Source organism: Myotis yumanensis, unplaced genomic scaffold, assembly GCF_028538775.1.
Source record: "Myotis yumanensis isolate MYYU_CA2020_CCGP unplaced genomic scaffold, mMyoYum1.0.hap1 SCAF_5, whole genome shotgun sequence".
Classification (NCBI taxonomy): domain Eukaryota; kingdom Metazoa; phylum Chordata; class Mammalia; order Chiroptera; family Vespertilionidae; genus Myotis; species Myotis yumanensis.
This window is the reverse complement of record NW_027223756.1, coordinates 105680889-105708132: the sequence shown is the minus strand read 5'-3', so window position 1 is coordinate 105708132 and position 27244 is coordinate 105680889. Positions and strand designations below refer to the sequence as shown.

General features: G+C 56.1%; 1 protein-coding gene across 2 annotated transcripts in view; it reads left to right on the top strand.

The window, feature by feature from the left end:
- Positions 1 to 997: 997 nt before the first annotated feature.
- Positions 998 to 27244, top strand: part of SEC24D (SEC24 homolog D, COPII coat complex component) — a 69163-nt gene continuing 42916 nt past the window's right edge. For both annotated transcript variants that reach the window (XM_070416896.1, XM_070416895.1), the window contains exons 1-7: positions 998 to 1187; positions 3419 to 3577; positions 18099 to 18225; positions 20980 to 21125; positions 22286 to 22537; positions 22812 to 22939; positions 26663 to 26774. In XM_070416896.1, coding sequence (XP_070272997.1) covers positions 3460 to 3577; positions 18099 to 18225; positions 20980 to 21125; positions 22286 to 22537; positions 22812 to 22939; positions 26663 to 26774 — 883 coding nt within the window. In that variant the 5' untranslated portion in view covers positions 998 to 1187; positions 3419 to 3459. The remainder of the gene's footprint in view (positions 1188 to 3418; positions 3578 to 18098; positions 18226 to 20979; positions 21126 to 22285; positions 22538 to 22811; positions 22940 to 26662; positions 26775 to 27244) is intronic.

Genomic DNA, 27244 nt, shown 5'->3' with positions numbered 1-27244 from the left:
AATCACAAAACAATATGTAGTTATATATGTGTTTTCTGATGGTCTTAGGCGACCCCTGTGAAAGGGTCGTTCGACCCCCAAAGGGATCGCGACCCACAGGTTGAGAACCGCTGCCCTAGAGGATTACCGGGTTCACACAGGTGGCCTTTCTTCCTGAGCTGTTGCACGGAAGGACAGTGAGCTAAACACCGGACGCGATCCACCTGCCAGTCCCTGTTCGGGGTGGGGTCGGCCATCCTACTTCAGAGACCGGGAGCCCGCAGACATCCGCTGAAGGGACGCACAGAAGCCCAGCAGTTCCAGCTCCAGCGAAGCCAGTCCCCGCATACTTTTCAGCGGGACATCTTTTTCCCTCCGGTTTCCACGCTGCAGGCTGCCTGCTCCAGGGCGCACCGCAGGCCACGCCCCCCCTAAACTGAGTCCCGGGGGGGGGTCCGGGTCCGGTGCCTTCCAGCCCTGGCAGCGCAGCCCCTGCGACGTCACAGTGACTCCAGAGACGCGTAACGAGTGAGTGAACCCGCAGCCTGGGGTGAAGGAGTGAATGGCCGCTCTGCACGCACTCCTTCCTTCCCCGGGCTCCGCGGAGAAAACGCCGCGCGGACTTAGCAACAGGGATGAAGCGCTTTGACGGGTCGGACGGACAGAAGCGAACACACCAGACCGGAAAGGAGAACGGAGGAAAAAGGGAGGACCTGCAGCCAAAGCCCCGACCCGCTGGGTGGCCAGCACCGCCCCGCCTCTCCCAGGCCCCGCCCCTCACAGACCCCGCCCCTCCAGATCCGGCCCCGCCTATCCTAGGGCCGGCCGCGCCCCCTGTCCCGCCCAGGCCCGCCCCTCCAGATCCGGCCCCGCCCACTCCAGGCCAGACCACGCCCCCTGTCCCGCCAAGGCCCCGCCCCTTCAGATCCTGCCCCGCCCATTCCAGACCCGGCAGCGCCCCCTGCCCCGCCCACGCCCCGCCCCTGCCCGGCCCCGCCCCGCCCCCTCGGCGGCTGCGCGCGTGCGCCGGCGGGGGCGCGGCCGGGCGGCGGGCGCCGGGAGCGCGGCCGGGAGTTTTGACGTGGCAGTTGCCAGCCGGGCTGAAGTCCGCGCGCCGCGAGCCTGCGAGGAACCCGCCCGGGAAGGCGCGGCACGCGAGCGGGAGCCGGGGCGGCGGGCGCGGGCAGCAGGCGCGGAGCCGGCGGCAGGTAGCGCGGGGCCGGGCGGGCGCCCCCCGCACCGCCGGGTGGGCGCAGCGGGAGTGGGCGCGGGGCGGCCTGGCGGGCGCGGGACCCCTCCCGCTGGCTCCCGGCGCGGCCGTGCAGTCGGGGACCCGCTGCGGTGGGCGCGGGCGCCTCCCGGACGCCGAGCCCGGGCGCCGCGCTGGGGCCGGGTCCGCGGCCGGCCCCCACCCCACCCGTGGGCACTGCGGGCGGCTCGGGCTCCGGAGGCGCTGGAGCCCCCCGTGGGCGGGGGTGGTGGGCAGGGGCGCCGTGGAGACGTCTGCGGGCTCGGACAGGCCCACGGGACGGGCTGTGCGGTCGGACCGCGCGGGGTCCGCGCCGGGGCACCGGGGCCGAGCCGTCGGGGGTCGGATGCCCGGCCGCCCGGCCGCCCTGCCAGGTGGCGCCCGGCCCGTCCCGGGAGCTGACTCAGCTCCTGCAACTCGGGCCGAGGAAGTCGGACGTGGCGGCTGGTGCGCGAGGAAGCGACGCCTCCGGGGCAGCTCGGGGGCAGGGACACCCCGGCCCCGTCACAGTGATGGGGTGCGAGGGAGGCCCGCGGGCTCCCCCAGCCGGGTCGGAGCCACTGGCCGCTGCCACGTCTCCCTGTGCGGCGGGGCGGGGAAGCGGGGGTGGGGGTGGGGTGGGGGGGGTAGGAGGGGGGCAGTGATGGGCAGGCCTTTGCTCCGCGCCTCCCCTCCTCTTCCCCTCCCCTCCCCTCCCGGCCTCGGACAGGAGCGCAGCTTTTAGGATATTCCTATGCTGGTTGCTTTAATTCTGGAAACTTGTAGGGTCAGGTGAAAACGAAACCAAGGGAAGCATGCCATGGCCTGAATGTGGGTCCAGTGCGAGTCTCAGGAGGTGTCCCCCATCACCCTCTCCTTGGAAAGGTGTCCTGTACCGGGTGGGGGGACCGAGCCCAGAGAGGCTCCTCCACTCACCCCAAGACACACAGCCAAGCACGGGCGGCTTCCAGGGAAAGGCCACCTGTTGCCGGCACCCGGAGCTTCCTCTGTCTTGTGAAAGTTGTTCGGAACGCTCAGTCCTATAACATGCCTCATGAAACCTGGGAGAGGAAAAATTCAACAAATTGATGTTGGTTTCTGAGCAGAAGAATCAAAAGGGATGTTTTGTGTTTGTGGCTCTGTGTGTGTGTGCGGGGGGGGGGGGGGGGGGGGGGGAAGGGGGGGCAGGGTGCCTGCCTAAACACATATGAAATTGCACGTTTTCCTGAAATACGTGTGCATATATTCCTGGAGGTGTGACATTCACATCAGAAAGTCTGTCATCTTTGCCTGAGAAACCACGGACAACTCTCAAATGGTTGTCAGCTGCCACCTGGCTTGGTCCACGTATGACTCATAAGTCCACGATCGACTTCTTTATCTTATGCTGTGTTCGTTGGACTATTGATTTCTCCCTGTCCTGGCTGCCTGATTAAAAGTGCTAACCAGGATAGCACTGAAAGCACAAGGGCTAGGACAGCGATGGCGAACCTTCTGAGCTCGGCGTGTCAGCATTTTGAAAAACCCTAACTTAACTCTGGTGCCGTGTCACATACGGAAATTTTTTGATCTTTGCAACCATAGTAAAACAAAGACTTATATTTTTGATATTTATTTTATATATTTAAATGCCATTTAACAAAGAAAAATCAACCAAAAAAATGAGTTCGCATGTCACCTCTGACATGCGTGTCATAGGTTCGCCATCACTGGGCTAGGACATCTGGTTTCAGACTCCGGGCAGTTGTGCTGGTCGGTCAGTGGGCTGGCACACGATCCTGGCCCGTGGTGTGCTCTGTGCTGACATGGGGCCTCAGAAAAGGACACAGAATAGCAGGTACACGTGCGACAGGCTGGCAGTGGGCAGCTGTTGGGCTCTCATGCCTCGGCATTGGCCCAGGACTTCAGAAGTGAGCTCCCGAGCTCTGTGGAGCTGTGGTTAGAGCTTTTTAGGGGGGAGTGGTGTGAGATAGTGTCCGAGACGTCAGCCTGATGACTGCACCTGTCCTCCAACCAGAGAGACTGAACTGCTTCCCTTTAATACAGTGGTTCTCAACCTTGGCTGCACATTAGAATCACCTGATCAGGATTTTAAAAAGATTCCCAGGTGACTCTAATGTGCAGCCAAGGTTGAGAGCCACTGCTTTCATAGCACGGAGCGACTCAGCCCTCTCGGTGACCAAGCTGACAGCGTTGTCTCTTCTGTTACAGGGTTCGCTTGTAGAGCTGTCGCCTGGGATGGTATTTTCACCATGAGTCAACAGGGCTACGTGGCGACACCCCCCTACTCCCAGTCGCAGTCTGGGATGGGCCTTTCTCCACCGCTGTACGGCCACTACGGGGACCCCTCTCACGCAGGGGCTCCGCCAGGTAAAACCATAGTCCTGACCTGGATGCGAGGTCGGCCTGGGGCTGAGGAGGGCGAGCTCCTGGAGGAGCTGCGGGGGCGTCTGGGATGGCCCATGCGATGCAGCACCTGAGATTGTAGGGCCACCTGGGACAGGCGCTCTGAAGGAGCCGCGTCCTCAGCTTGGTGGCTGCTGGAATACAGCACATTTGGTTTTTAAATTTCGATGGAAATACAGACGCTTCTTAAGTGTTTTGTTTTAGACTTGCTCTTGCTTCTAATCAGTGGTGTGATGTTATCGGAAACACTCAATAAAAACCAGTATCTGTATCCATAGGCTAAGGTGGGTTTGGCAATCTATACTAATAAAAGGGTAATATGCTAATTAGACTGGGAGACCTTCCGGACGTCCTTCCGGACAAAGCCCTGGTGGCAGGGCAGAGGCGGTTAGGGGTGATCAGGCCAGGAGGGGAGGGCATTTGGGGGTGATCAGGCTGGCGGGGGGGGGGGCGGGGGCAGTTGGGGGCAAGCAGGCCGTCAGGCAGAGCGGTTAGGGGTGATCAGGCAGGCAGGTGAGCGGTTAGGAGCCAGCAGTCCCAGATTGCAAGAGGGATGTCTGACTGCCGGTTTAGGCCCAATCCCACCCCGAGGGGTCCCAGATTGGAGTGGGTGCGTGCTGGGTTGAGGGACACCACCCCCCTGCATGAATTTTGTGCACTGGGCCACTAGTAATATTATAAAATCAATTTTGAATTTGGGAAAGTATTACTAGATTTGCACACTAAAGATTACTCAATGATAATAACAAGGTAAACTCGGCCTTGCCTTGAAATTATCATTGAACAATATTGGTTGCTTCGAAATGTGATACCCAGCAGGGAATCTTGGCTTTAGGGGCAAAAGTGGGGGGGAAAAAGGAGTAACAGAGTGGGATTCCCATAGCTCTGGTGCCAGTAACACCATCAGGCCCCTTCCTTTATCAAGGGGCTGCTCTGAGAGCAGGGTCCAGAGTTAGGAGCCAGGCAAATACTAGCTTGTTTCAGGGCTGATGGGCCTACATTCCTTGGAAATATTTGTGTAAGACAGTTCTCTGGGCTTCGGAGAGAATGCTGAGCAATTCATTTCGAACGCTTGGTAGGAATGGGCTGTGTATAACTCAGTGAGTGTCTGGGGCTCAGGCAGCCTGGCTCAGACGTGCAGGGCCCAGCTGAGCTGGGTACCATAGCAGGTACAGAGGGCAGATAGCAGGTAGGGAGTGCGGATGGCAGGTAGGAGTGTGGATAGGAGGGAGGGAGTGTGGATGGCAGGTAGGAGTGTGGATAGGAGGTAGGGAGTGTGGATGGCAGGTAGGAGTGTGGATAGGAGGTAGGGAGTGTGGATAGCGGGTAAGGAGTGTGGATAGCGGGTAGGGAGTGTGGATGGCAGGTAGGGAGTGTGGATGGCAGATAGGGAGTGTGAATGGCAGGTAGGGAGTGTGGATGGCAGGTAGGAGTGTGGATGGCAGGTAGGAGTGTGGATGGCAGGTAGGAGTGTGGATGGCAGGTAGGAGTGTGGATAGCAGGTAGGAGTGTGAATGGCAGGTAGGAGTGTGAATGGCAGGTAGGAGTGTGGATGGCAGGTAGGAGTGTGGATGGCAGGTAGGAGTGTGGATGGCAGGTAGGAGTGTGAATGGCAGATAGGGAGGGTGGATAGCAGGTAGGAGTGTGAATGGCAGGTAGGAGTGTGAATGGCAGGTAGGGAGTGTGGATAGCAGGTAGGAGTGTGAATGGCAGGTAGGAGTGTGAATGGCAGGTAGGAGTGTGGATGGCAGGTAGGAGTGTGGATGGCAGGTAGGAGTGTGAATGGCAGGTAGGGAGGGTGGATGGCAGGTAGGGAGGGTGGATAGCAGGTAGGGAGTGTGGATAGCAGGTAGGGAGTGTGGATAGCGGGTAGGAGTGTGGATGGCAGGTAGGAGTGTGGATGGCAGGTAGGGAGGGTGGATGGCAGGTAGGGAGTGTGGATGGCAGGTAGGAGTGTGGATAGCAGGTAGGGAGGGTGGATGGCAGGTAGGAGTGTGGATGGCAGGTAGGAGTGTGGATGGCAGGTAGGAGTGTGAATGGCAGGTAGGGAGTGTGGATAGCAGGTAGGAGTGTGAATGGCAGGTAGGAGTGTGGATGGCAGGTAGGAGTGTGGATGGCAGGTAGGGAGGGTGGATGGCAGGTAGGGAGGGTGGATAGCAGGTAGGGAGGGTGGATAGCAGGTAGGAGTGTGAATGGCAGGTAGGAGTGTGGATGGCAGGTAGGAGTGTGAATGGCAGGTAGGAGTGTGGATGGCAGGTAGGAGTGTGGATGGCAGGTAGGAGTGTGGATAGCAGGTAGGAGTGTGAATGGCAGGTAGGAGTGTGGATGGCAGGTAGGAGTGTGAATGGCAGGTAGGAGTGTGGATGGCAGGTAGGAGTGTGGATGGCAGGTAGGAGTGTGGATAGCAGGTAGGGAGGGTGGATGGCAGGTAGGAGTGTGGATGGCAGGTAGGAGTGTGGATGGCAGGTAGGAGTGTGAATGGCAGGTAGGGAGGGTGGATAGCAGGTAGGGAGGGTGGATAGCAGGTAGGAGTGTGAATGGCAGGTAGGAGTGTGGATGGCAGGTAGGAGTGTGGATGGCAGGTAGGAGTGTGAATGGCAGGTAGGGAGTGTGGATAGCAGGTAGGAGTGTGAATGGCAGGTAGGAGTGTGAATGGCAGGTAGGAGTGTGGATGGCAGGTAGGAGTGTGGATAGCAGGTAGGAGTGTGAATGGCAGGTAGGAGTGTGAATGGCAGGTAGGAGTGTGGATGGCAGGTAGGAGTGTGGATGGCAGGTAGGAGGGTGGATGGCAGGTAGGGAGTGTGGATGGCAGGTAGGGAGGGTGGATAGCAGGTAGGGAGTGTGGATGGCAGGTAGGGAGGGTGGATAGCAGGTAGGGAGTGTGGATGGCAGGTAGGGAGGGTGGATGGCAGGTAGGGAGTGTGGATGGCAGGTAGGAGTGTGAATGGCAGGTAGGAGTGTGAATGGCAGGTAGGAGTGTGGATGGCAGGTAGGAGTGTGGATGGCAGGTAGGAGTGTGGATAGCAGGTAGGAGTGTGAATGGCAGGTAGGAGTGTGAATGGCAGGTAGGAGTGTGGATGGCAGGTAGGAGTGTGGATGGCAGGTAGGAGGGTGGATGGCAGGTAGGGAGTGTGGATGGCAGGTAGGGAGGGTGGATAGCAGGTAGGGAGTGTGGATGGCAGGTAGGGAGGGTGGATAGCAGGTAGGGAGTGTGGATGGCAGGTAGGGAGGGTGGATGGCAGGTAGGGAGTGTGGATGGCAGGTAGGAGTGTGGATAGCAGGGAGGGAGTGAGGTGGCGGCGGTAAGGGCAAGGAGCCCAGCGCGGAGGCTCCTGGCAGCAACCACACGGAGTTTGCTGCGAAAGGTGCTCTGAGATTGACTTTCCTGTGGAAAGCCCTGTATGATTCAGTCCACCTCTAATTTTGAAAAAACTGCGATGAGTCATCCTTGTCTTATCCAGACCAATCCTCCCAAACATTTATATCCTGTCTCTCTGGATCCTTTAGGAACCATTAGCGCAGTGGTTCTCAACCTTCCTAATGCCGCAACCCTTTAATACAGTTCCTCATGTTGTGGTGACTCCCAACCATAAAATTATTTTCGTTGCTACTTCATCACTGTAATTTCGCTACTGTTATGAATTGTAATGTAAATATCTGATATGCAGGATGTATTTCCATTGTTACAAATTGAACATAATTAAAGCATAGTGATTAATCACAAAAACAATATGTAATTATATATGTGTTTTCTGATGGTCTTCAGCGACCCCTGTGAAAGGGTCGTTCGACACCCTAAGGGGTCACGACCCACAGATTGAGAACCGCTGCATTAGCCTGTCTTTCTTAAGTTTCTCTCTGTCTGGTGGTTCATTTCCCCTCAGGTTGATGTATCAGGATAATTACATAAATTACTCTTTTTTGAGTGCTCACTAAGTATCAAAAGCTGGTCCTGAAAACTTCAAGTGCATCATCTTATTTACTGTCCACTCAGTGCTGGGCAGTAGATGACTAGCCCTGTTTCGCAGTTAAGAAAGCTGAGTGTCCGGTGTACTGTGACTAGTCCAAGGCCACACAGCTGGTGGCGTGGCCCGGACTCATACCCAGGAGCACCCCTAAGTGTGACACGCAGCATTACCCACCCCTCTTTCCTCTCTCCACAGCCCTTTCCAAGTGCTCACTTCACTCAGGGACTCTCACCCGTGCCTCTCAGCCCCCCGTGGCTCAGCATCCTCCACACTCGTAGCCTGGGCCTCCTCCACTGTCCCTTCTCCCACCAGGTCATCGGTGGCCTCCGATTCCGGGATGCAGTAGACGCCGTCCTGCCCACTTGTGAATCGGACCCTATTTATCACTTTTGTTCGTTCACAACCCTCTTGTGGTTTCAGTGACACTTTTACTTTTCTTGGTGGCTTTCTGGCCACGTCTTTCTAAGGAGCCCCTTCTTCCACATGCCTGTTACATGTTGCTGTTTCTCCTTCCTCGTTCCAGCTCCCCCTCTTTCCTCCTGCAGTGGGGTCCCCTGAACTGCTTTGTCCATGTGAAGAGCTGTCCTCAGATCTGTCTTGAGCTCACAGGTCTCTCCTACGTTCCGCACCGTATTTTCAGTTGCCCACTGTTGACGTAGGCACATCACACTCATCATGTCCAAAACAATTCACGATTCTTTTTTATAAAAGCCACCAGAGGCCCGGTGCATGAATTCATGCACAGGTGGGGTCCAGCCAGCCGGCCTGCCCTGATGGGGGCCGATCGGGGTCAGGCTGGCCGGGGGGGGGGGGGGGGGGGGGGGGGGGGAAGGGCTGAGGGAGGTTGGCCACCAGACCTGCCCTCGACTGGGGCCAGATTGGGGCCAGGCCAGCCAGGGGGGAGGGGCCGAGGGCGGTTGGACCGTCCACCAATCAGCAGGTTGGCCGGCCGCAGTGCACTTCATAGCGACTGGTCTTTCAGTTTTTCCAGTGTTCTGGTCACTTGGCTTTTATATATATAGATTCTTCTTGGCATTCTATATCTCACTCATTGGCATCATCTTTCATTCTTTCAAATTAGAAACTTCCACTGTTAAATACTCTCCCCTTTACCTTCTCCAACCCAATCAGTCCCCCAAAGTCTTCTGGGTAATTGTCCACATCTTTCCCACCGGCTTCCTCCCCTCTGTCCTCCTGCCACTCTTCCTGGGCAGCGTCATCCCTCACCTGGGTCACTAAATGGTCTCATAGCCACCATCTCCCTGCGCTGCCCGTCTCAGACCCTCCGTCCTGGGCTGCGGGCTTCATACCAAATCCAGTTCTGACTCCTGGGCGTAACCCTTTCTGGCCTCCTGTTGCCCTGATCCGATTGTGAGCTCCCGGGCCTTCAGTTGCCCCTTTTCTCTCTCCAGCTCCCCTGGCCCCTCCCACACCTCTCACTGCAGGGGCACTAGGTCCCCGTCACTTGGAGGATGGTTTGCACTTGCACTGACTTGCACTCTCCCCGGAAGCCAGTCCAGTCCCACCTTGTCCCCAGCAGGGTCCCCCACGCCCTCCTCAACCGGCCAGGTGGGTGCGTGCGGCCAGGTGGGAGCGTGCCGCCAGGAGGGTGCGTGCGGCCAGGTGGGTGCGTGCGGCCAGGTGGGAGCGTGCCGCCAGGAGGGTGCGTGCGGCCAGGAGGGTGCGTGCGGCCAGGTGGGTGTGTGATGCCAGGTGGGTGCGTGCCGCCAGGTGGGTGCGTGCGGCCAGGAGGGTGCGTGCGGCCAGGTGGGTGTGTGATGCCAGGTGGGTGCGTGCCGCCAGGTGGGTGCGTGCGGCCAGGTGGGTGTGTGATGCCAGGTGGGTGCGTGCCGCCAGGAGGGTGCGTGCGGCCAGGTGGGTGCGTGCGGCCAGGTGGGTGCGTGCGGCCAGGTGGGTGCGTGCCGCCAGGTGGGTGCGTGCGGCCAGGTGGGTGCGTGCCGCCAGGTGGGTGCGTGCGGCCAGGGGGGTGCGTGCCGCCAGGTGGGTGCGTGCGGCCAGGGGGGGTGCGTGCGGCCAGGTGGGTGCGTGCCGCCAGGTGGGTGCGTGCGGCCAGGGGGGTGCGTGCCGGCCTTTCTGCCCACGGCCCTTCCTCTGGCTTCTTTCTGAATCCGCTGCCCTAGGCCTGCCGTTCCTGTGCTGGTGGTAGCGGACAGCCTGGCACAGGGAGAGCACTCGGAGAGCGGCGAGTGGCAAGCCGCTGCGCTCATCAGCCAAGCACTCGTCACCAATACGTGAAAGTGGTCTCCGGGGGTCAAACCCTTCCGGCTTCACCGCTCTCCTGCCTCAGTTCTCAGGGGGCACCGAGTGCAGACTGCACGTACCCCTTTCTCCCGTAGGTCTGGAGTGCGGCCTTGCTGTGGTTCCTCTCCCACTGCGTCCGCCCGTGCCCCGGGGAATGCCAGTGCTCTGACACCCATGGGACAGGCTTCCTGAGCGCACAGGGTGCTGTGGCGATGTCTCGATGCAGACAGCACGCCTGCTCTCAGCCGGTACACTTACGAGTGGGCATGCACTCGGGGCGGACAGGGCAGGGCACCCAACCAAGGCTTAGGGCTGAAGGGAACCTGGAAGGAATGTTCTGGAAGAGGAGCGTTGGCCGGGTGGGGCGGGTGTGGCAGGGTGTGGAGTGGAGCAGTGAGAGGTGCCTGCAGTGCAGGTGGGGCCTCTGAAGGCTTCCTGTCAGGTTTGTTTAAGGGCAGTGGTGGCTGGAGGCATTCTGAGCTGAAAGGGTCAGGGCCCAAGTGCAGTTCAGGAAGAGTTACTCTCCAAGGGGTTGGGGGGCGGGGAGCGGCTGGGGCCCCCACTTTAGGAGCCGTCGTTCACACCCTCAGGGCTTTGGGGGCCCCCAGTTCTTTGCCATGGGCAGCGACGCTGTGGGCTCTGTGTATGCTGTGGGCGCTGTGGGCGCTGTGTATGCTGTGGGCGCTGTGTGTGCTGTGTGTGCTGTGGGCGCTGTGTATGCTGTGGGCGCTGTGTGTGCTGTGTGTGCTGTGTGCGCTGTGTGTGCTGTGGGCGCTGTGGGCGCTGTGTATGCTGTGGGCGCTGTGTGTGCTGTGTGTGCTGCGGGCGCTGTGCATGCTGTGGGCGCTGTGTGTGCTGTGTATGCTGTGGGCGCTGTGGGCGCTGTGTATGCTGTGGGCGCTGTGTGTGCTGTGTGTGCTGTGGGCGCTGTGTATGCTGTGGGCGCTGTGTGTGCTGTGTGTGCTGTGTGCGCTGTGGGCGCTGTGTATGCTGTGGGCGCTGTGTGTGCTGTGCGTGCTGTGGGCGCTGTGCGTGCTGTGGGCGCTGTGGGCGCTGTGCGTGCTGTGGGCGCTGTGCGCGCTGTGGGCGCTGTGTGCGCTGTGCGAGCTGTGCGCGCTGTGGGCGCTGTGCGTGCTGTGTGTGCTGTGGGCGCTGTGCGTGCTGTGTGTGCTGTGTGTGCTGTGGGCGCTGTGCGTGCTGTGTGTGCTGTGGGCGCTGTGCGTGCTGTGGGCGCTGTGCGTGCTGTGTGTGCTGTGTGTGCTGTGTGTGCTGTGGGCGCTGTGCGTGCTGTGGGCGCTGTGGGCGCTGTGCGTGCTGTGCGTGCTGTGGGCGCTGTGTGTGCTGTGTGTGCTGTGGGCGCTGTGTGTGCTGTGCGTGCTGTGGGCGCTGTGCGTGCTGTGTGCGCTGTGCGAGCTGTGCGTGCTGTGGGCGCTGTGGGCGCTGTGCATGCTGTGCGTGCTGTGGGCGCTGTGCGTGCTGTGGGCGCTGTGCGTGCTGTGTGCGCTGTGCGAGCTGTGCGTGCTGTGTGTGCTGTGTGTGCTGTGGGCGCTGTGCGTGCTGTGGGCGCTGTGGGCGCTGTGGGCGCTGTGCGTGCTGTGCGTGCTGTGGGCGCTGTGTGTGCTGTGTGTGCTGTGGGCGCTGTGTATGCTGTGCGTGCTGTGGGCGCTGTGCGTGCTGTGTGCGCTGTGTGCGCTGTGCGAGCTGTGCGTGCTGTGGGCGCTGTGCGTGCTGTGGGCGCTGTGCGTGCTGTGTGCGCTGTGCGAGCTGTGCGTGCTGTGGGCGCTGTGGGCGCTGTGCGTGCTGTGTGCGCTGTGCGAGCTGTGCGTGCTGTGGGCGCTGTGGGCGCTGTGCGTGCTATGTGTGCTGTGGGCGCTGTGCGTGCTGTGGGTGCTGTGCGTGCTCTGTGTGCTGTGTGCGCTGTGCGAGCTGTGTGTGCTGTGGGCGCTGTGCGTGCTGTGTGTGCTGTGGGCGCTGTGCGTGCTGTGTGTGCTGTGGGCGCTGTGCGTGCTGTGGGTGCTGTGCGTGCTCTGTGTGCTGTGTGCGCTGTGCGAGCTGTGTGTGCTGTGGGCGCTGTGCGTGCTGTGTGTGCTGTGGGCGCTGTGCGTGCTGTGTGTGCTGTGGGCGCTGTGCGTGCTGTGTGTGCTGTGGGCGCTGTGTGTGCTGTGTGTGCTGTGGGCGCTGTGTATGCTGTGTGTGCTGTGTAGGACGTTCAGCAGCATCCCTGACGCCTGCCCATCTGACACTGGTGGTCGCCCGCCACTCACCCCCCAGCTGTGGCAACCAGCAACCCTAGGCTCGCTGAGCGTCCCACCCTGGTCAGGACGCTGGTCTGGAAGCCGAGAGGCAGAACTGTGGGCATCCTGGGGTCAGGCTGGGGTTCCTGTGGGGACGCCACTGCACAGGGCCTGGGAGCTGCGGTCATTCCGCGTCTGAACCGGCCTGTATCGGGGAGCTTATCTCTCTTTACTCTAGAGACACGTTTTTCCACCAGAGGTTTTTGCCTTTGGCTTCAGTTTGTCAGATCCAGCGCCAAATCCAAGGCATGCGTTTCTGTGATATTTTGGTCGGTTTCTTTGCTGATAACAAACCACTCTCACAGAAGGGATTTGTTAACTGGCATTAGGGTGCTTAGAGGAGGCGAGGCACCCCCACCGGGCTAGTCCATCAGCAGCCACGCCTCTCCCCAGATCCACACCCCTGCCTGGCCAGGGTTCCCTCGCTGTGTGTTTTGGCTGAGTTTGGGACCCATGGCAGCAGTTTGGCTGGAGTCTAGGAAATGGAGACTCCTGCTCAGGACCGTCCCGAGGGGCCAGCCAGAGAGGAAGTGGAATCGCAGTGAGTGCCCCAGGCTGCGTACCTGCCTGTGTGTGGAAGGCGGTTTGTGGTTTTGATATTTGCTTTTGGCACCAGCATCTGTAGTTCTTTCCCATGGTCTGGTGTTCCTTCCCTTTTAAAATTCTCACTCTGCTCCATGAAGAACCTGATTTCTCTTCACCTCGGTTGCTCTTCAGTGCGAGCAGCTGGCCAGGGAGACGGGGTCTTTGTAGATGACACGGGTCCTCCCTCCCTTTGCCCGAGGATAAAGTCCAGGTGGCAGGCAGGACTTTGCAGTCTGACCCAGCCAACAGGACAACCTCTGCTCGGCTCTTCCACCTGCACGGGGAGCCCCTGCCGTCCCGTGTCCCTGCTCTCCCGCCTCTGCCCCGCTCAGTTCTGCCTGGATCCCCTCTCTGTCTTCATCCTTCGAGTTCCCTCGGTCCTTCCTGTTTGTGCAGGAGACCACGCCCCACAGCCGCTGTGTGCTGTGTGCTGTCTCTTCTAGCTCAGTCCCCAGGCACAGAGTGCGCTGACCAGGGGCGCCTGTGAGCCCTTGCTGTGGGGGCGATTTCCAAAATAAAGGGGAAAGAACGTCTTAGTACGATTGGGGTGCAGCACAGGTCTGCTTAAGGGGAGAGAGCTGTTATTTGTTTTTGTTTTTATTGTTGTTAGTATCACATCCCCACTCCCCAGCCCCTCCCCTTTCCCCCTCCCCCCTCCTTCCCCTTTGGTCTTCACTCACCTACTGGCCCTGTCCATGAACTATGCAGATAAGTATATTAAAAGGAATACTCTTGTTAAAAAACAAAAAAGAAAAATATATATACTAGAATCCAGAGATAAAGGAGGAGAAACTAGAAACATCAATGGTGAGCGAGTCATTGATCACTTGCGTTTGGATGTGTAAGAAGCTGCCAGGGTTCTCCAGATCTCATAACTAAGAACACTAAAACCCTCCTAAAATCCTCCTTAAGCCCAGCTATGATACGCTGCCTTTCTGGCCTTTTCTTCCTTTGAACCCATGTTGTAAAAGCCTCATCATGACAAGGCCACCAAAAATTTTGGTTGCCTCCCAAAAAGAAAATTGGGAGAGAGAGAGATGCCTGACAACCTTGTAACGCAGGCCTCAGGTAAAAGCAACTCCTGTTACACTGACGGTGGTTAGTTTCAGCGTTTGAATAAAAATGTCCAGCTTATTCTGTAAATAAGGACCATTCCAGGATGGTCTCATTTTCAGAACATATAAGTGGAAGGAAATTTTAAGTTACTCCTTTTTCAGCTTGAATTTACTCTTGAATATCATCTTTTCTGTCTAGCGTTATTTACATATATGCAAATTTACTGTGGAGTTTTACTAGAACAAGTTGCTCTTAAAATCTTGTCTAGGAAATACTCTTTTTTACATATACGTCTATATTTTGTACTTGGGGCTAGCAGATTCGGGGCAGGGGTGCCCAGATTCCAGGGCGGGGTGCCCGTGGGCTCAGGCCTGCTGAGTCCAGTAGGTGGCGAGGCTGGGCGCCTTGTTTTGGTTTTTGTTATGGTTTCATTTTTAGAAACAAGTTTATTAACGTGCATAGCACATACACACAGGATCACCCCAACATGAGTAACTCCGAGAACTGGTTTTGATTTTCTGGACACGTGTGAGAGGTGTTGATGAAGTTGCTACTTCCTTCCTTATTTAAGACATGAGACTATCTTTGGTTTCTTGTAGTGCATGTAATTAGTTACTATTTTAGTGTCGTGAATTTTCTGCTTTTGTCCAAAATAATGTTTTTTTTTGTTTTTGTTTTTAATATATATATTTCTTTATTGACTTCAGAGAGGAAGGGAGAAGGAGAGAGAGATAGAAACATCAATGGTGAGAAAGAATCATTAAAATGAAAATGCAAGTGTGCATACGTGTTGTTAGAATATAAATTCTTTTTTTTTTTTTTTTTTTATTTGTTCATATTTTTTTTTTAATTAAATCTTTATTGTTCAGATTATTACATTTGTTCCTCTTTTTTCCCCCCATAACTCCCCTCCTTCCAGCTCCCACCCCACCCTCCACCCTCACTCCCCACCCACTGTGTTCATCCATAGGTGCATGATTTTTGTCCAGTCACTTCCCGCATCTCCCACACCCCTTTTTCCCCCAAGAATAGTCAGTCTATTCCCTTTCTATGTCCCTGATTCTATTATAATCACCAGTTCATTCTGTACATCAGGTTATTTATTCACTTGATTCTTAGATTCATTTGTTGATAGATGCATGTTTGTTGTTCATAATTTGTATCTTTACCTTTTTCTTCTTCTTCCTCTTCTTAAAGGATACCTTTCAGCATTTCATATAATACTGGTTTGGCGGTGGTGAACTCCTTTAGCTTTTCCTTATCTGTGAAGCTCTTTATCTGACCTTCAATTCTGAATGATAGCTTTGCTGGATAAAGTAATCTTGGTTGTAGGTTCTTGGTATTCAGCACTTTGAATATTTCTTGCCATTCCCTTCTGGCCTGCAAAGTTTCTGTTGAGAAATCAGCTGACAGTCGTATGGGTATTCCCTTGTAGGTAATTGAGCCTCTTTCTCTTGCTGCTTTTAAGATTTTCTCTTTGTCTTTTGCTCTTGGCATTTTAATGATGATGTGTCTTGGTGTGGTCCTCTTTGGATTCCTTTTGTTTGGGGTTCTCTGCGCTTCTTGGACCTGTAAGTCCATTTCTTTCACCAGGTGGGGGAAGTTTTCTGCCATTATTTCTTGAAATAGGTTTTCAATATCTTGCTGTCTCTCATCTTCTGGCACTCCAATGACTCTGATATTAGACCGCTTAAAGCTGTCCCAGAGGCTCCTTACACTATCTTCACACTTTCGGATTCTTTTTTCATTTTGCTTTTCCAATTGGATGTTTTTTGTCGAATCTTTGGTTTGATTATTGTACTCCTCTGGTCTGCTATTGGGTATAATATTCTTTATTTCAGTCCGTGTATGCTTACTTTCTAATTTCTTTATCGTAGCATCGAGGGTCTCATTAGTTTTCGTGAGGCTCTGCACAAATTTATGGCAAGCCCTCAAAATTGCGATTCTTAGCTCCATATCCTCCATTTCTGTCATGTTTTTTTGTCTCCGCATCTTTTATGCTTTCTTGGTGCACCCCCTTGTGGTCTCTGTGCGCAGTCTTGTTCTAGCCAAGCCTTAATTGTTGTAGTTAACACTAGAGGGGTTTGACCACCAGGCCGGCTGGCTGTGGAAATCAGCTGTGTGGAAAACGTCTGCCTTCTGGGGAGGCGCTAATCCAGCCTTTGCCTGAGGCGATCGGCAAATGGCTGTGCGCAGGTTTTGGGCGGGGCGGGCTCAACAGGGCGGGCGGAGGGAGCAGTTATGGCCACGCTCAGTCCCGTTCCCAGAGGCTCTGCTTCTCAGAACCCCGGCAGCCGCTGCAAACCTCGGAGAGAAAGCTGCCCTCAGGTCCCAACTGATGCCGGATAATCCCGCTTCTCCCGTTTGAGTCTGGGTCCCTAGAGACTCGCCCGGATCTGGAGCCCAGAGTCTGAGACTCACTCCCGGCAGAAAACGACAACCGCGCCCTCAGCCACCAGCCCGCTTTGCGCGCGCACCTCGGTACCTTTGTATTTTCCACACTGCGCCGCCTCTGAGCCTCGATTTGCTGTTCTCTTTCCTTCTAGTTGTAGAGTCTCTCTTCAGCCAGCCTTCCTGTGGTTCTGGGTGATGTCCGTTCAGTCTTTTAGTTGTATTTTTGAAATGGTTGTTTGCGGCAGCGGTCTCCGGTGTTTACCTACGCCGCCATCTTGGTCTCTCTCCTAGAATATAAATTCTTGAAAAAAGGAGGGCAGGGCGTGGCCAGGGGAGAGGGCCTGGGATTTGCAGGGGTTACCTTGTACCAGGCCTTGTTCCAGTCGCCCTCAGAACTGCCCTCAGACGGGGCAGTGTCGCCCTGGTGGCGGGGCCAGGCTTTGAAGGGTACGGTGCCTTCTCAGGGCCACCGCTGTTTGGTGCTGGGGAACTCAGACCCCCATGCCTGCAAGCCTCATGTCATTCTCATGAGCTGGGTTTGGGGTTTAGAACTTCACATAAAATGTATGTTGTTATAAGAATCGTGTATTTGGTTTTATTCTCGGTCTATGAAAAATTGCTAAATAAAACGGACTGTAAAGTTAATATGAAATGTTTGTTCAGTTTGCGGAATCCTGTTTTAGCGATTTTAGCGGAGAGACTTGTAAACGTGTGGTGTTGTTCGGGAGCACTGCCGCTCCCCTGCAGTTCCATCCCAGGTCACCCAGCATCGGACGCACGCCGGAATGTGCTATGATGCAGGATCAGAGCCTCTCCCTGTGCTACTGCAGGTCTGGGGACTGAACTTCCTAGAGCAGCGGTTCTCAACCTTCTGGCCCTTTAAATACAGCTCCTCATGTTGTGACCCAACCATACAATTATTTTCGTTGCTACTTCATAACTGTAATGTTGCTGCTGTTATGAATCGTCATGTAAATATCTGATATGCAGGACGGTCTTAGGCGACCCCTGGGAAAGGGTCGTTCGACCGCCAAAGGGGTCACGACCCACAGGTTGAGAACCTCTGCCCTAGAGGGAAACAGAAGGAGGAGAAGCTGAGAGTGCAACACCCTCATGAGGGCAAATGCAGGCGAGGCGGCTAGGAGGCCTGATGGCCCTGCTGGACGGAGGGCGGGGCGGGCCCACAGGAGGGAGCGCCTGTGGCCAAAACAGGCAGGCGGAGTGGGGAGCGCAGACATGCACTTTCTCTTTCGGTCCTTTCAGAACACGGTGGGGGAGGGGGGTGGAGGGGGTGTCCCAGGGACTCTAGTGGCAAACTGAGTCCTCGAAGACAAGTTCTTGCCCAGCCCGCCATCTGCCAGCCAGCCCCGGTTTCTCTCCTGGGCACCGTTTCCATAAAGGAAGAGAGGAAAGTGAGAACAGGTCTAAGAGAACCATTAACCGCCCTGGAGAAGAGCGGCCTGTAAATGAGAGTGCAGTCCCGCCCGAGCACCTGGCATCGCCTGTGAGTGACTGAGGCCCTGAGCAGCCGGGCCCTGGGCTGTGGCCACCAGGCCTGGGGTCCTGAGCCGCAGGCTGCGCCCCTGCCCGCCTGTCTCCTGCTGCAGCGCACTCGCTGGCCTTCTCGGGGCTCTGTCCACGGTGGGAGTCGGGGTGCCGTGCCTTGTACCGTGTTTTCCAGACTGACTTTCCGATGTCCAGTCGGCACCGTCCAGGTGCCGGAGCTTGTGTGAAAGGCAGCGTGTTCCCTGCGCAGGCTCCTGTTCAGTGTGAACACGCTCCTTCTTTTCTGCTCTCGGTCATGGCCACGGTCAGGTGACACTGTTAGGCCTGTGATGTTCCCAGACAACCCGTCCTAACGCGGTCCTTCCCTCCCACCTGAGGGCTTTGCGTCCGGCTCCTCTGATCCACGCCCTTCCCTTGCAGGTGCCATGAAGCCAGCAGGGCCCATGGGGGCCGCGCCCGGGGGGGTGCTGCCTCCGGGCCCCCCGCCTCCTGGACCACATCAGTTCGGCCAGAATGGAGCTCATGCCCAGGGTCGTCCTCCCCAGAGGTGAGTGGGACAGAGTCCAGCCCTCTTTTTTCTAATCTCAGGTCCCTCCAAACCCGAGTGTTTATCCACCGAAAGCTGGACCTCCTGGTCTGGCCTCATTCCTTAAAAGCATCTACGGGCCAAGTGCCCCAGGATCCAAAGCCCTGGAGAGTCAGGAGGGAACACTCAGCGCTGTGGCGGACGGCGGTGGGGGGGGGGAGGGGGGGGTGCCGGGAACCGCGCCAAGTGGCCGACCTGTGGGCCCAGGCCACACCTACCTGGTGCTGCAGCCTCCGGAGCCTGGGTTCTGCTGGGGAAGAACTTGGCGAGACCCAGACTGTGAGAGACACCTGCTGGGCGAGTCCAGAGGAAGGAGAAGCCATTCTGAGAAGGAACGGGCTGAGGAAGCCAGTGTGGAGGTCAAGGAAGAGCCCTTGGAGCTTGGGAGCCATAAGCTAATGGCAGTTGCCTGGGTGTTGGGAGGGGAGGGAAGGGAAAGGCAGGGCCTGCTCGGATGGGAATGCGCCCGCCCTCTGTCCGGAGGGTTTAAGGGCAGAGATGTTAGGGGAGGTCCCAGGGGAAAGCCTCAATAGAATATTCAGCAGCTTTCAGGGCGTGGTCTCTGCTGATTGGCCGCACCAGGGCAGGGTCACTATCCAATGCAGCTGGTCCTGAGGTCAGCCTGGCTGGTTTTACTGCTTCTCTGGGCCTGGAGCTGAAATACAACTGAGGCCTGGATGTTGTCTTAGGAGGAAAGGTCAGGGGGGCCTAGGGGAGGAAAGGTCACGCTGGGGGCGGGGTCCCACCCACCACTGCTTCCCCCGCCCCCGTGGCGACCTGCACCTGCCCACGGCCCTTGCTCTGCTCACGTCTCACTGCCTACAGCATCCAGCGATGGCGAACCTTTTGAGCTCGGCGTGTCAGCATTTTGAAAAACCCTAACTTAACTCTGGTGCCGTGTCACATACAGAAATTTTTTGATCTTTGCAACCATAGTAAAACAAAGACTTATATTTTTGATATTTATTTTATATATTTAAATGCCATTTAACAAAGAAAAATTAACCAAAAAAAAAGAGTTTGGGTGTCACCTCTGACACGCGTGTCATAGGTTCGCCATCACTGGCCTACAGCATCAGTACATATTAGGAATATATAACAGTTACTGTGTCAGTACCAGACATTTCACTGTTTGGTTATAGGCATCTTATTTTAGAGTTTTGTATTAACCTCTCATTCCTCAGATGTCAGTGGCCAGTATCCCCAATACAATTTTAAACCCTCGTCTTTCAGCTCCTTCACGGAACTGAGCGCAGTGCCTGCAGGTGCTTGATGAATATTTAAAAATCAAATCAGATTCGGCTCAGGGGAGAGAGCGGCGGGTTTGCCGTCCAGCAAGGCGCCCTGACAGGCAGGCGCAGTGAGAGCAGCAGAGGGAAGCCGGCCCTGTGTGTCATACGAAGGAGGGGCAGCGGGGAGGTGGGGTGCTCCCAGCCTGCAGCCTTGGGGACTGTCCCTGGGAGGGAGCCTGTGGCCCGCCCGCTGGAGACCGTGCTTGTGTGTCCACTGAGATGTGTGGGAAGCTGTGCCCCGTAGACACTGTTCGAGTGGGAATTTCTCCAGGGACTACCCAGCTTTCTTCCCGGTGGTCAGGCTGCAAGGTCGGGGACCCCAGTGTGAATCTGGGCCCCGTAGATAGCGAAGCCGTTTGGTCACCAGGCCAAAGGACCCCTGGTCCCTGCAGGTGGGGGTGCCCCTGGAGTTTCCCATCGGGTTAACCCTCGTCTGTCCTGACAGCCTTCGCAGTGAAGGGTGGCTGAGCGGCAGGTGCGGGTAAACAGGGCACAGGGTGAGGCTAGCCGTCTGCATGTGACTGGTTTGGGGAAGGGCCCGAAGCCACTGGCTCCGTCTCCTACTGGTAACTGAGGAAATGGAAGTCTCTGTCCACGGAGGGTGGGGGAGGGAGGGAGAAGGCCTAGGGCAGCCCGTGGCTGTGACCTGCAAGCATCGCAGAGGTTTTGTACAGAAATGTCAGAACTGAACAGCTGCTTTGAAGCGAAGAGAAGGTGCGGGTCCCTGGTGTCAGCCTTTGGTTCTGTCCCTGTTCCTCCTCATTAGGCTCCTGGGGGCAGTGAGCCCTGGCCGTCACCGGCAGGCGGACCTGGGTGGGTGGAGCTCAGCGGGGTCTGGCTCCAGGGTCGGGTGAGCTCGTCCTCCCGGCTCAGGCATGACAGGCCAGACAGGAACTCCCCGAGCCTCCGCTTCCTCATCCCCCTGTTTGCCAAGTGGCGTGAGGGGTGGCTGAACCGTGGGAGGGCGCTGTGCACTGCCCGGCTCCACGCATGGGAGCCGTTGTCAGTGCCGCATCCACGGGTGGAGACTGCTGCCTCTGTGGCTTCCGGTTCTGTGGCCCCGGCCACTGGTGACAGCTGCATCTAGGAACCCGCCTGTGGTCCCCGGCCAAGTGCCCGCCCACCTTGCCCCTCTCCCCCACATTCACCTGCTTCCACGTGAACTGTGGATGGAGGTCGGACGGGGTGGGACCTGCAAAGGTCAGGGAAGCCCCGTGTGCAGGCTCAGCCCCGGAGTTACCAGGGCGCTGCTGCATGACTCCCTCTGAGCTCAGCTCCAGAACATGGGAGACTCAGCGCAGACACGCCATTCATTCCCTGGTGCCCACGGAGGCGCATTTCACTTCACAGTTATTGGTGTTCGTTGCATGTCACGTGCCTGTGAAGCTCTATGGTCTAATTCAACATCCTCTTTCTCTCCTAGATTTCCAGGCCCTCCACCTGCCAGCAGTGCGCCACCCTCCTATGCCCCTTATCCACCAGCGACACAGTCATCGTATCCAGAGCCGCTGCCCCCGGCATCCGTCTCCCAGCTGGGCCGCCAGCTCGACACCATGCACATCAGCTACGGTAACCGTGCCCCGGCCGCTCCTCGTCCGCCGGCGTCAGGAGCACATGAATGAGAAAGGGTTCTCTCTTTTCAAAATGCACAGCCCAACTCGCATTTCGACATTTTTATATTACTCATCTGTATTGTGAATGGCTGTCATTAATTTCCCCCGACCATGCTGCCATTTATTTTAAGGTAATTGAAGGACCCTCAGAATACCTTACGTTCAATACACAACAGAAAACAAAAAATACTGGTGTCACAAGTAAGCCTTAGGACAGTGGAATTGCTTTAGGAAGCATGAGGGCAGTTTAGTCTCGCGTGTGTACGGGGCCCTCACAGGAGATGTTTCACGAGCCCTGGGGTCTGCACTGGGTCCCGGGAAAGGGCCCGGCACCGCGGGCAGCAGAGCAGCAGAGCAGCAGAGCAGCAGAGGGAGAGAAAGCAGGCCTGTGTGGAGACTCGCCCGCGGGTGCGGGTGCTCATGGCGGAGGACCTGTCTGCCGTGATAACACCACAGCCAGCCCCTTATCTTCGCGAAGAATGTTTCCATTGCTTAGAGTCAATGTGTCAGAATTATCATGGAAAAACCTCAGAATATTTCTTATCTCTCACTGATTGCAAAATGGGTACGTCTCCAGGGAAGCAGCTCAAGTGCACACACTCCGGGAGAGGGAAGATAATCTGGCTGGACAGCCGTTCCCAATATGATTGGAAGGCGTGTGAGTGGCCCATCGTCCTCCCTGCTCTCTCCCACCTGGTTCTGAGTCCACTGGGTCAGGACAAGCACAGGGTGCAAGTAACGGGCTGTGTGGGCGGCCTTAACGCCTGTTACGTAACAACTGTACGTCCGCACGTCTCCTCTGTCACTGTCTCCGTTTCGCACCAGATGCTATTCCTTAACTAATGGCGTGTATCACACAAAATTACTGCAGCTGCATTAAAACTTAGTCTACTCATTTCTCACTGAAATGGTGGGTGCTGTCTTCCCCTTTAACAACGTCCCAGTGTGAGATGCCCCAATGACATCGGTGTCACTCTCTGAATGAAGGGCTCCTCTTGTGGCAGCGAAGGCAGTGGATTTGTAAGGGTGCTTCCTGGCTTCACGTCAGGAAAGTGTCTGTGTCCGTGGCGGGTCAGATGGAAATGCCGTGTTGTGTGACTGGTCTTCTTCCCGCAGGTTCCGGCATGGCTCCCCCCGGCCAGGGGCCCCCGGGCTCCCTGTCCGCACCCTCGGGCCAGGGTCCTCCGCCACCTCTGCAGCCGGCCATTTTGCAGCCTGGGTCTCAGGTTCTCCCCCCACCGCCCACCACCCTGAACGGCCTGGGTGCACCGCCCATGCCTCCGCCCGGCCCAGCGCCTCCGAATGCCCAGCTGCAGCCCCCGCCTCTTCCAGGACAGACCCTGGGCAGTGGATTCCCCCCGCAGCAGGGTAAGGCGGGCAGGGCCCGGGCAGGGCCTGGGTGATGGGAGGCCACCCTTCCTGGGAAACCAGCTTTGTTCCTGTTCCTGGGCCCCCAGCACCAGTTTGACGGGAGGCAGCTTTTGGAACAGCGAGGCCACTGAAAAGCAGGGGCTCCGGGTGGTCCTGCGCTCCCATGCGGAGGCGAGGGGTGCAGCGCCCCTGACCTGCCAGCAGGGCTTTGCCATGGGCCCCACCTCTGATGTGGGTTCTAGCCATTTCTTTGTAAAATTTTTCCAAACAGGCAACTATGGCCCCCAGATGCCAGGCGCACAGCTGGCGTACCCTGGAGGCTTCCCCGGAGGGCCTGCGCAGATGGCGGGCCCGCCCCCGCCCCAGAGGAAGCTGGATCCTGACGCCGTGCCCAGCCCAGTAAGCGACCTCTCGCTCCTCAGTCTCCCTCACGAAGGGCCACTCTGTGCTCATCGTTCCAGACCCCCTCCAGTGTGTGGGCATCTCCCGTCCCTGCGGGGGGGGGGGGGGGGGGGGGGGGGGCAGTATGATCACGCAGGGAAGGCTTCCTTCCTGTGTGGGGGTGGGGGGCAGAGGGGTCGTGCGCACTGGGCTCTCCATGAGAGAAGCAGCCCATGTAGGTTCTTCTTTGATATTCTATGAACTTGCAGTATCTACTGATGTTTTTATTATATTGGCAGTATTTATTATGGTCAATGAGTCATTAGTAGTAAGAGTGTATCCTGTATAAACATGCTATTTAAATAACTAAGGGGCCCTTTTTAATAAGAGAAAGATCCCCATGGAGAGTGAAAGCATATTGTAGTTTGCATATTTAAAAAAAAATTATTTTTGAGCCAAAGAACTTATATACATATATTCATAACCCATGGACACAGACAATAGTGTGGTGAAGGCCTGGGGATGGTGGTGCAGGTGTGGGATGGAGGGGGCCAATGGGGAAAGAAAAGGGGGACATATGTAATACTTTCAACAACAAAGATAAATTTTTAAAATGATTGAATATAGACTTAGAGCTATAACAATTCTTTTCCATCCAGAGGAGGATTGTATCAGTCAGCTTTCACTAAGTTACTCTGTGTAACAAATACCCCCCCCCCCCCCCCCCCGCCCCAGCTCTGCTCACAACTGCAGGGATTTGCTGTCACCTAAATGGCCTGCAGGCTGCAGCAGCTGCAGTTTGGCCCCTGCCCTAGTTCCAGAATCCAGGGTGAGGGGGTCACCCCATTGGGGGGTGTCATTTTACCGCAAAGGGAGAAAAGCAAGAGAACTGTGAAGGGTACAGCAGCTCATAGAGCTTCCAGTCCCACGTGTGCCCCAGGACGGCCCTCAGTGTCGGCTGGGAGCTGCTAGCGATCATGCTCAGCTGCACCCAGGCCCCCTGAAGCCAGATCCGGGGGCGGGGTCTGTGCTCGCTGGCTCTCCGGCGTTTGGGAAGCAGCTCCCTCAGCGTAAATGAGGGTGCGGATAGTCCTGGCCAAGATCTTTCCCTGAACCCAGATTCCAACCCTCTTCTAGCTCCTCGGCCACAACACTTGAGTCCCTTCCTCACACGCCTCACGTTTAGCCCTTTGGCTGCCTCTCTTGGTCCTGGTCCTGTCCTGGTCCCCTGATGTCCCGCCTCTCCCTCCCCCCTGGCTTACGGGAAGAGCCTCCTGTGGGCCGGGCTGTAGGTGGACATTCCCATGCTGGTGGAATGAATGCGTGAACATTAGCAACAAAAGCAAGAGCAGTATGTGCTGTGATTCATCCTGACGTTAAAATACGAACAGGAAGATCAGTCCAGTGGTATTTGTGCCCTAAAAGCAATAAAACAGCCCTGGCCGGTTTGGCTCAGTGGAAAGAGTGTCGGCCTGTGGATTGAATGGTCCCGGGTTCGATTCTAGTCAAGGGCATATGCCCAGGTTGCGGGCTCGATCCCCAGTGGGGGGCGTGCAGGAGGTAGCCGATGAATGATTCTCTCTCATCATTGATGTTTCTATCTCTCTCCCTCTCCCTTCCTCTCTGAAATCAATGAAAATATATTTATATAAAAAGGAAGCAATAAGACAACAATGCCAGGTGTTTATGCTCCTATCACCACAGAAGCATGCTTTTGCCACTAACTCCATCCTCGCTTCTGGAAGGAAAGGGTAGCTTCCTGTCCCCTGACCGCCTGCTGCACAGCCGCCTGAGCTAGTGCTCCCGCCCACAGCCCCGACGGTGCCGTGCGAGGCCTGGTCGCCTCCTCAGGACTCCCCTCTCCCTCTGTGTCTGCAGGAGGCTCTCAGACCGCATTCTGCCCCTGCCCCCAGGTCACATCCCTGCCCTTGGCAGCCCCGAGACACACCTCCGAGCTCCCCAATCCTGTTCACTTATCCCAGAGAACCCCCCTCTCTCCTGGTTCTGTGTCATGACCCTGAGCACGAGTCAGGTGGACAGTGTGGGAGCGGTTCCCGAGGCGGCACCTCCACGCGCTGAGGGGGTTTGGCTTTGTCGGGAGTCCCTGCCCCCGAATCGAAGCCGGGGAAGCGCAGGCACACGCAGAACCTCTGTTGATGTTTCTGGTAACGAGTCTCATCTCCAGCGTATGTATGTATGAGCACATACACGCGAGGTCAGTTTAAAAAGTGACCATATATGTTTTAAAATGACTGGAACTGGTATAGTATTTCTTACTCTCTTCGTAGTGTCCCAGCCAGTATGCAGATGAATTTAGAAATGTCATTGCCTTGCATGACACCCTATCTTTGGAGCCAGTGCTTGTAAATTGCAAATGGCTAATTTAAAAACAAACTTTTTGGAAATAATCTATTTGGAGACTAAGAACCATCTACTAGTATGTTCAATATGTAGATGATCATGATTTCTATTTCACTGTCATGTTTGACACTTCATTGGTGAGACCATTACAGTAAATGTTGATAACGTAAAATCTATTCCAGTCCTGAATGAAGCAGATTACTGTGGAGCTATAGGAACTGTGGCTGGAATACGGAATGTGATTAGTGTTTTGATTACCCTGTTTGCTTCCTGTGTCTGCCCGCGCTGGCTTGAGTCTCATCTGTGTTCCACAGTAATTCTGTTTGGAGCATATTCTATATCTTTAATTTAATTAGAATCCCAGTCCTGTGACTTGAAGGGGAGAGACAGGAAGTGTAGACTTGCAGGCAGGCAGAACCGGTGTCTGGTGTCTGGTGTGCCTTCAGACCCCTGGGTCAGCGCCAGCCAGCCTGGAGGGGGAAGGGGAGGGGGTGGGCAGGGCACCATTTCAGAGTTTGAGGGAAGACAGTTTATTATTGTGAGTGATTTCTTTAGGAACATAAACAACGACTTATCTTCCAAAGCCACACACTTCAGTTTGACACTGGCCTCGCTTCTCCAGTTTCCCCCTTTCTCTCCCCTCTTTGTCTGACCCCGGTCTCGTGTATCCCATGAAGAAGGAGGCGGCAGGGAGAAGACAGAGGAAAAGAATCCTTAGGGTTCCCTCTTGTTTCTCTGGCTCCACACAACAGCCCCTGCTCATTGTTGTCAGCCCAAAGCAAATACAACAGAAAGACGATGCTTGTCCCTCAGTTTTTCATCATGAAATGTTTTCTTAGAGAAATTTCTGATGTTTCCAAATGAAGCGACACAATTTAGGGACTTGTGTTCCCTTCTGACTTGTACCCTGTGGGACCCCACCCAGAACACTGTTTGTCTCACGTCTCAGGGAGCAGGGGGTGAGGGGCCAGAGGGTGCTGAAGGCCAAGGGGGATTTGAGGAGGAGCTTAAGGCTTGTTTGGGTTGTATGTTGTAAATCCTTTCGTCTGCACTCATTTTTAGCCTTCTAGACTTTTCTTTAATTGCAAAGGTTATTTTCAATTTATTTTCCTACCAGATTTTTAAAAAATGTTTATCTATGTCCCAGTAAACAAATTGAATAAAAATAAAGTTCTCTGGAGGGTTGGGTCAGAGCTCAGAGCATTGAGAATAGAATTTGGAAGCTGCTGGTCTAACACTGAGAGTCAGCATGGGCGGGGCATACGGCGTGGTGGTCGCTAAGGAGAATTTGCTCGGCAGTGAGCCCGAGTTTGTGGAGCAGTGAGGGGCGAGCATGTGGAGACGACAGGACTGATGTGCTCTTGCCGTCTTCTTGATCAGATCCAGGTGATTGAGAACGACCGTGCCACCAGAGGGGGGCAGGTGTATGCCACCAGCACCAGAGGCCAGGTCCCGCCCCTGGTCACCACGGACTGCGTGGTGCAAGATCAAGGTAGGTACTCGCAACCACAGTTCTGATCGAGGGTTTACAATTTTCACAGCAGCATTATTATTATTTTTTAATATATTTTTATTTATTTCAGAAAGGAAGGGAGAGAGAGAGAAACATCAATGATGAGAGAGAATCATGGATCGGCTGCCTCCTGCACGCCCCAAACTAGGGATTGATCCTGCAACCCAGGCCTGTGCCCTGACTGGGAATCGAACCGTGACCTCCTGGTTCATAGGTGGACGCTCAACCACTGAGCCAGGCCGGCCGGCTCGCAGCATGATTTTTAAGCTCGTGCACTGATCCCTTCAATCGCGCCTTCACTGATGGAACGTTTATACAGGTGGGTCTGTGAAGACCCGTCCGCATCTGCAGGGCCTGAGAGGGGACAGGGCTCTGTGGTCTGGCCACGTCGCTCTGTACGTGTGACCCACGTTGGTACTTAAACTCCAGCCTCAGTTTCCCCTGCAACG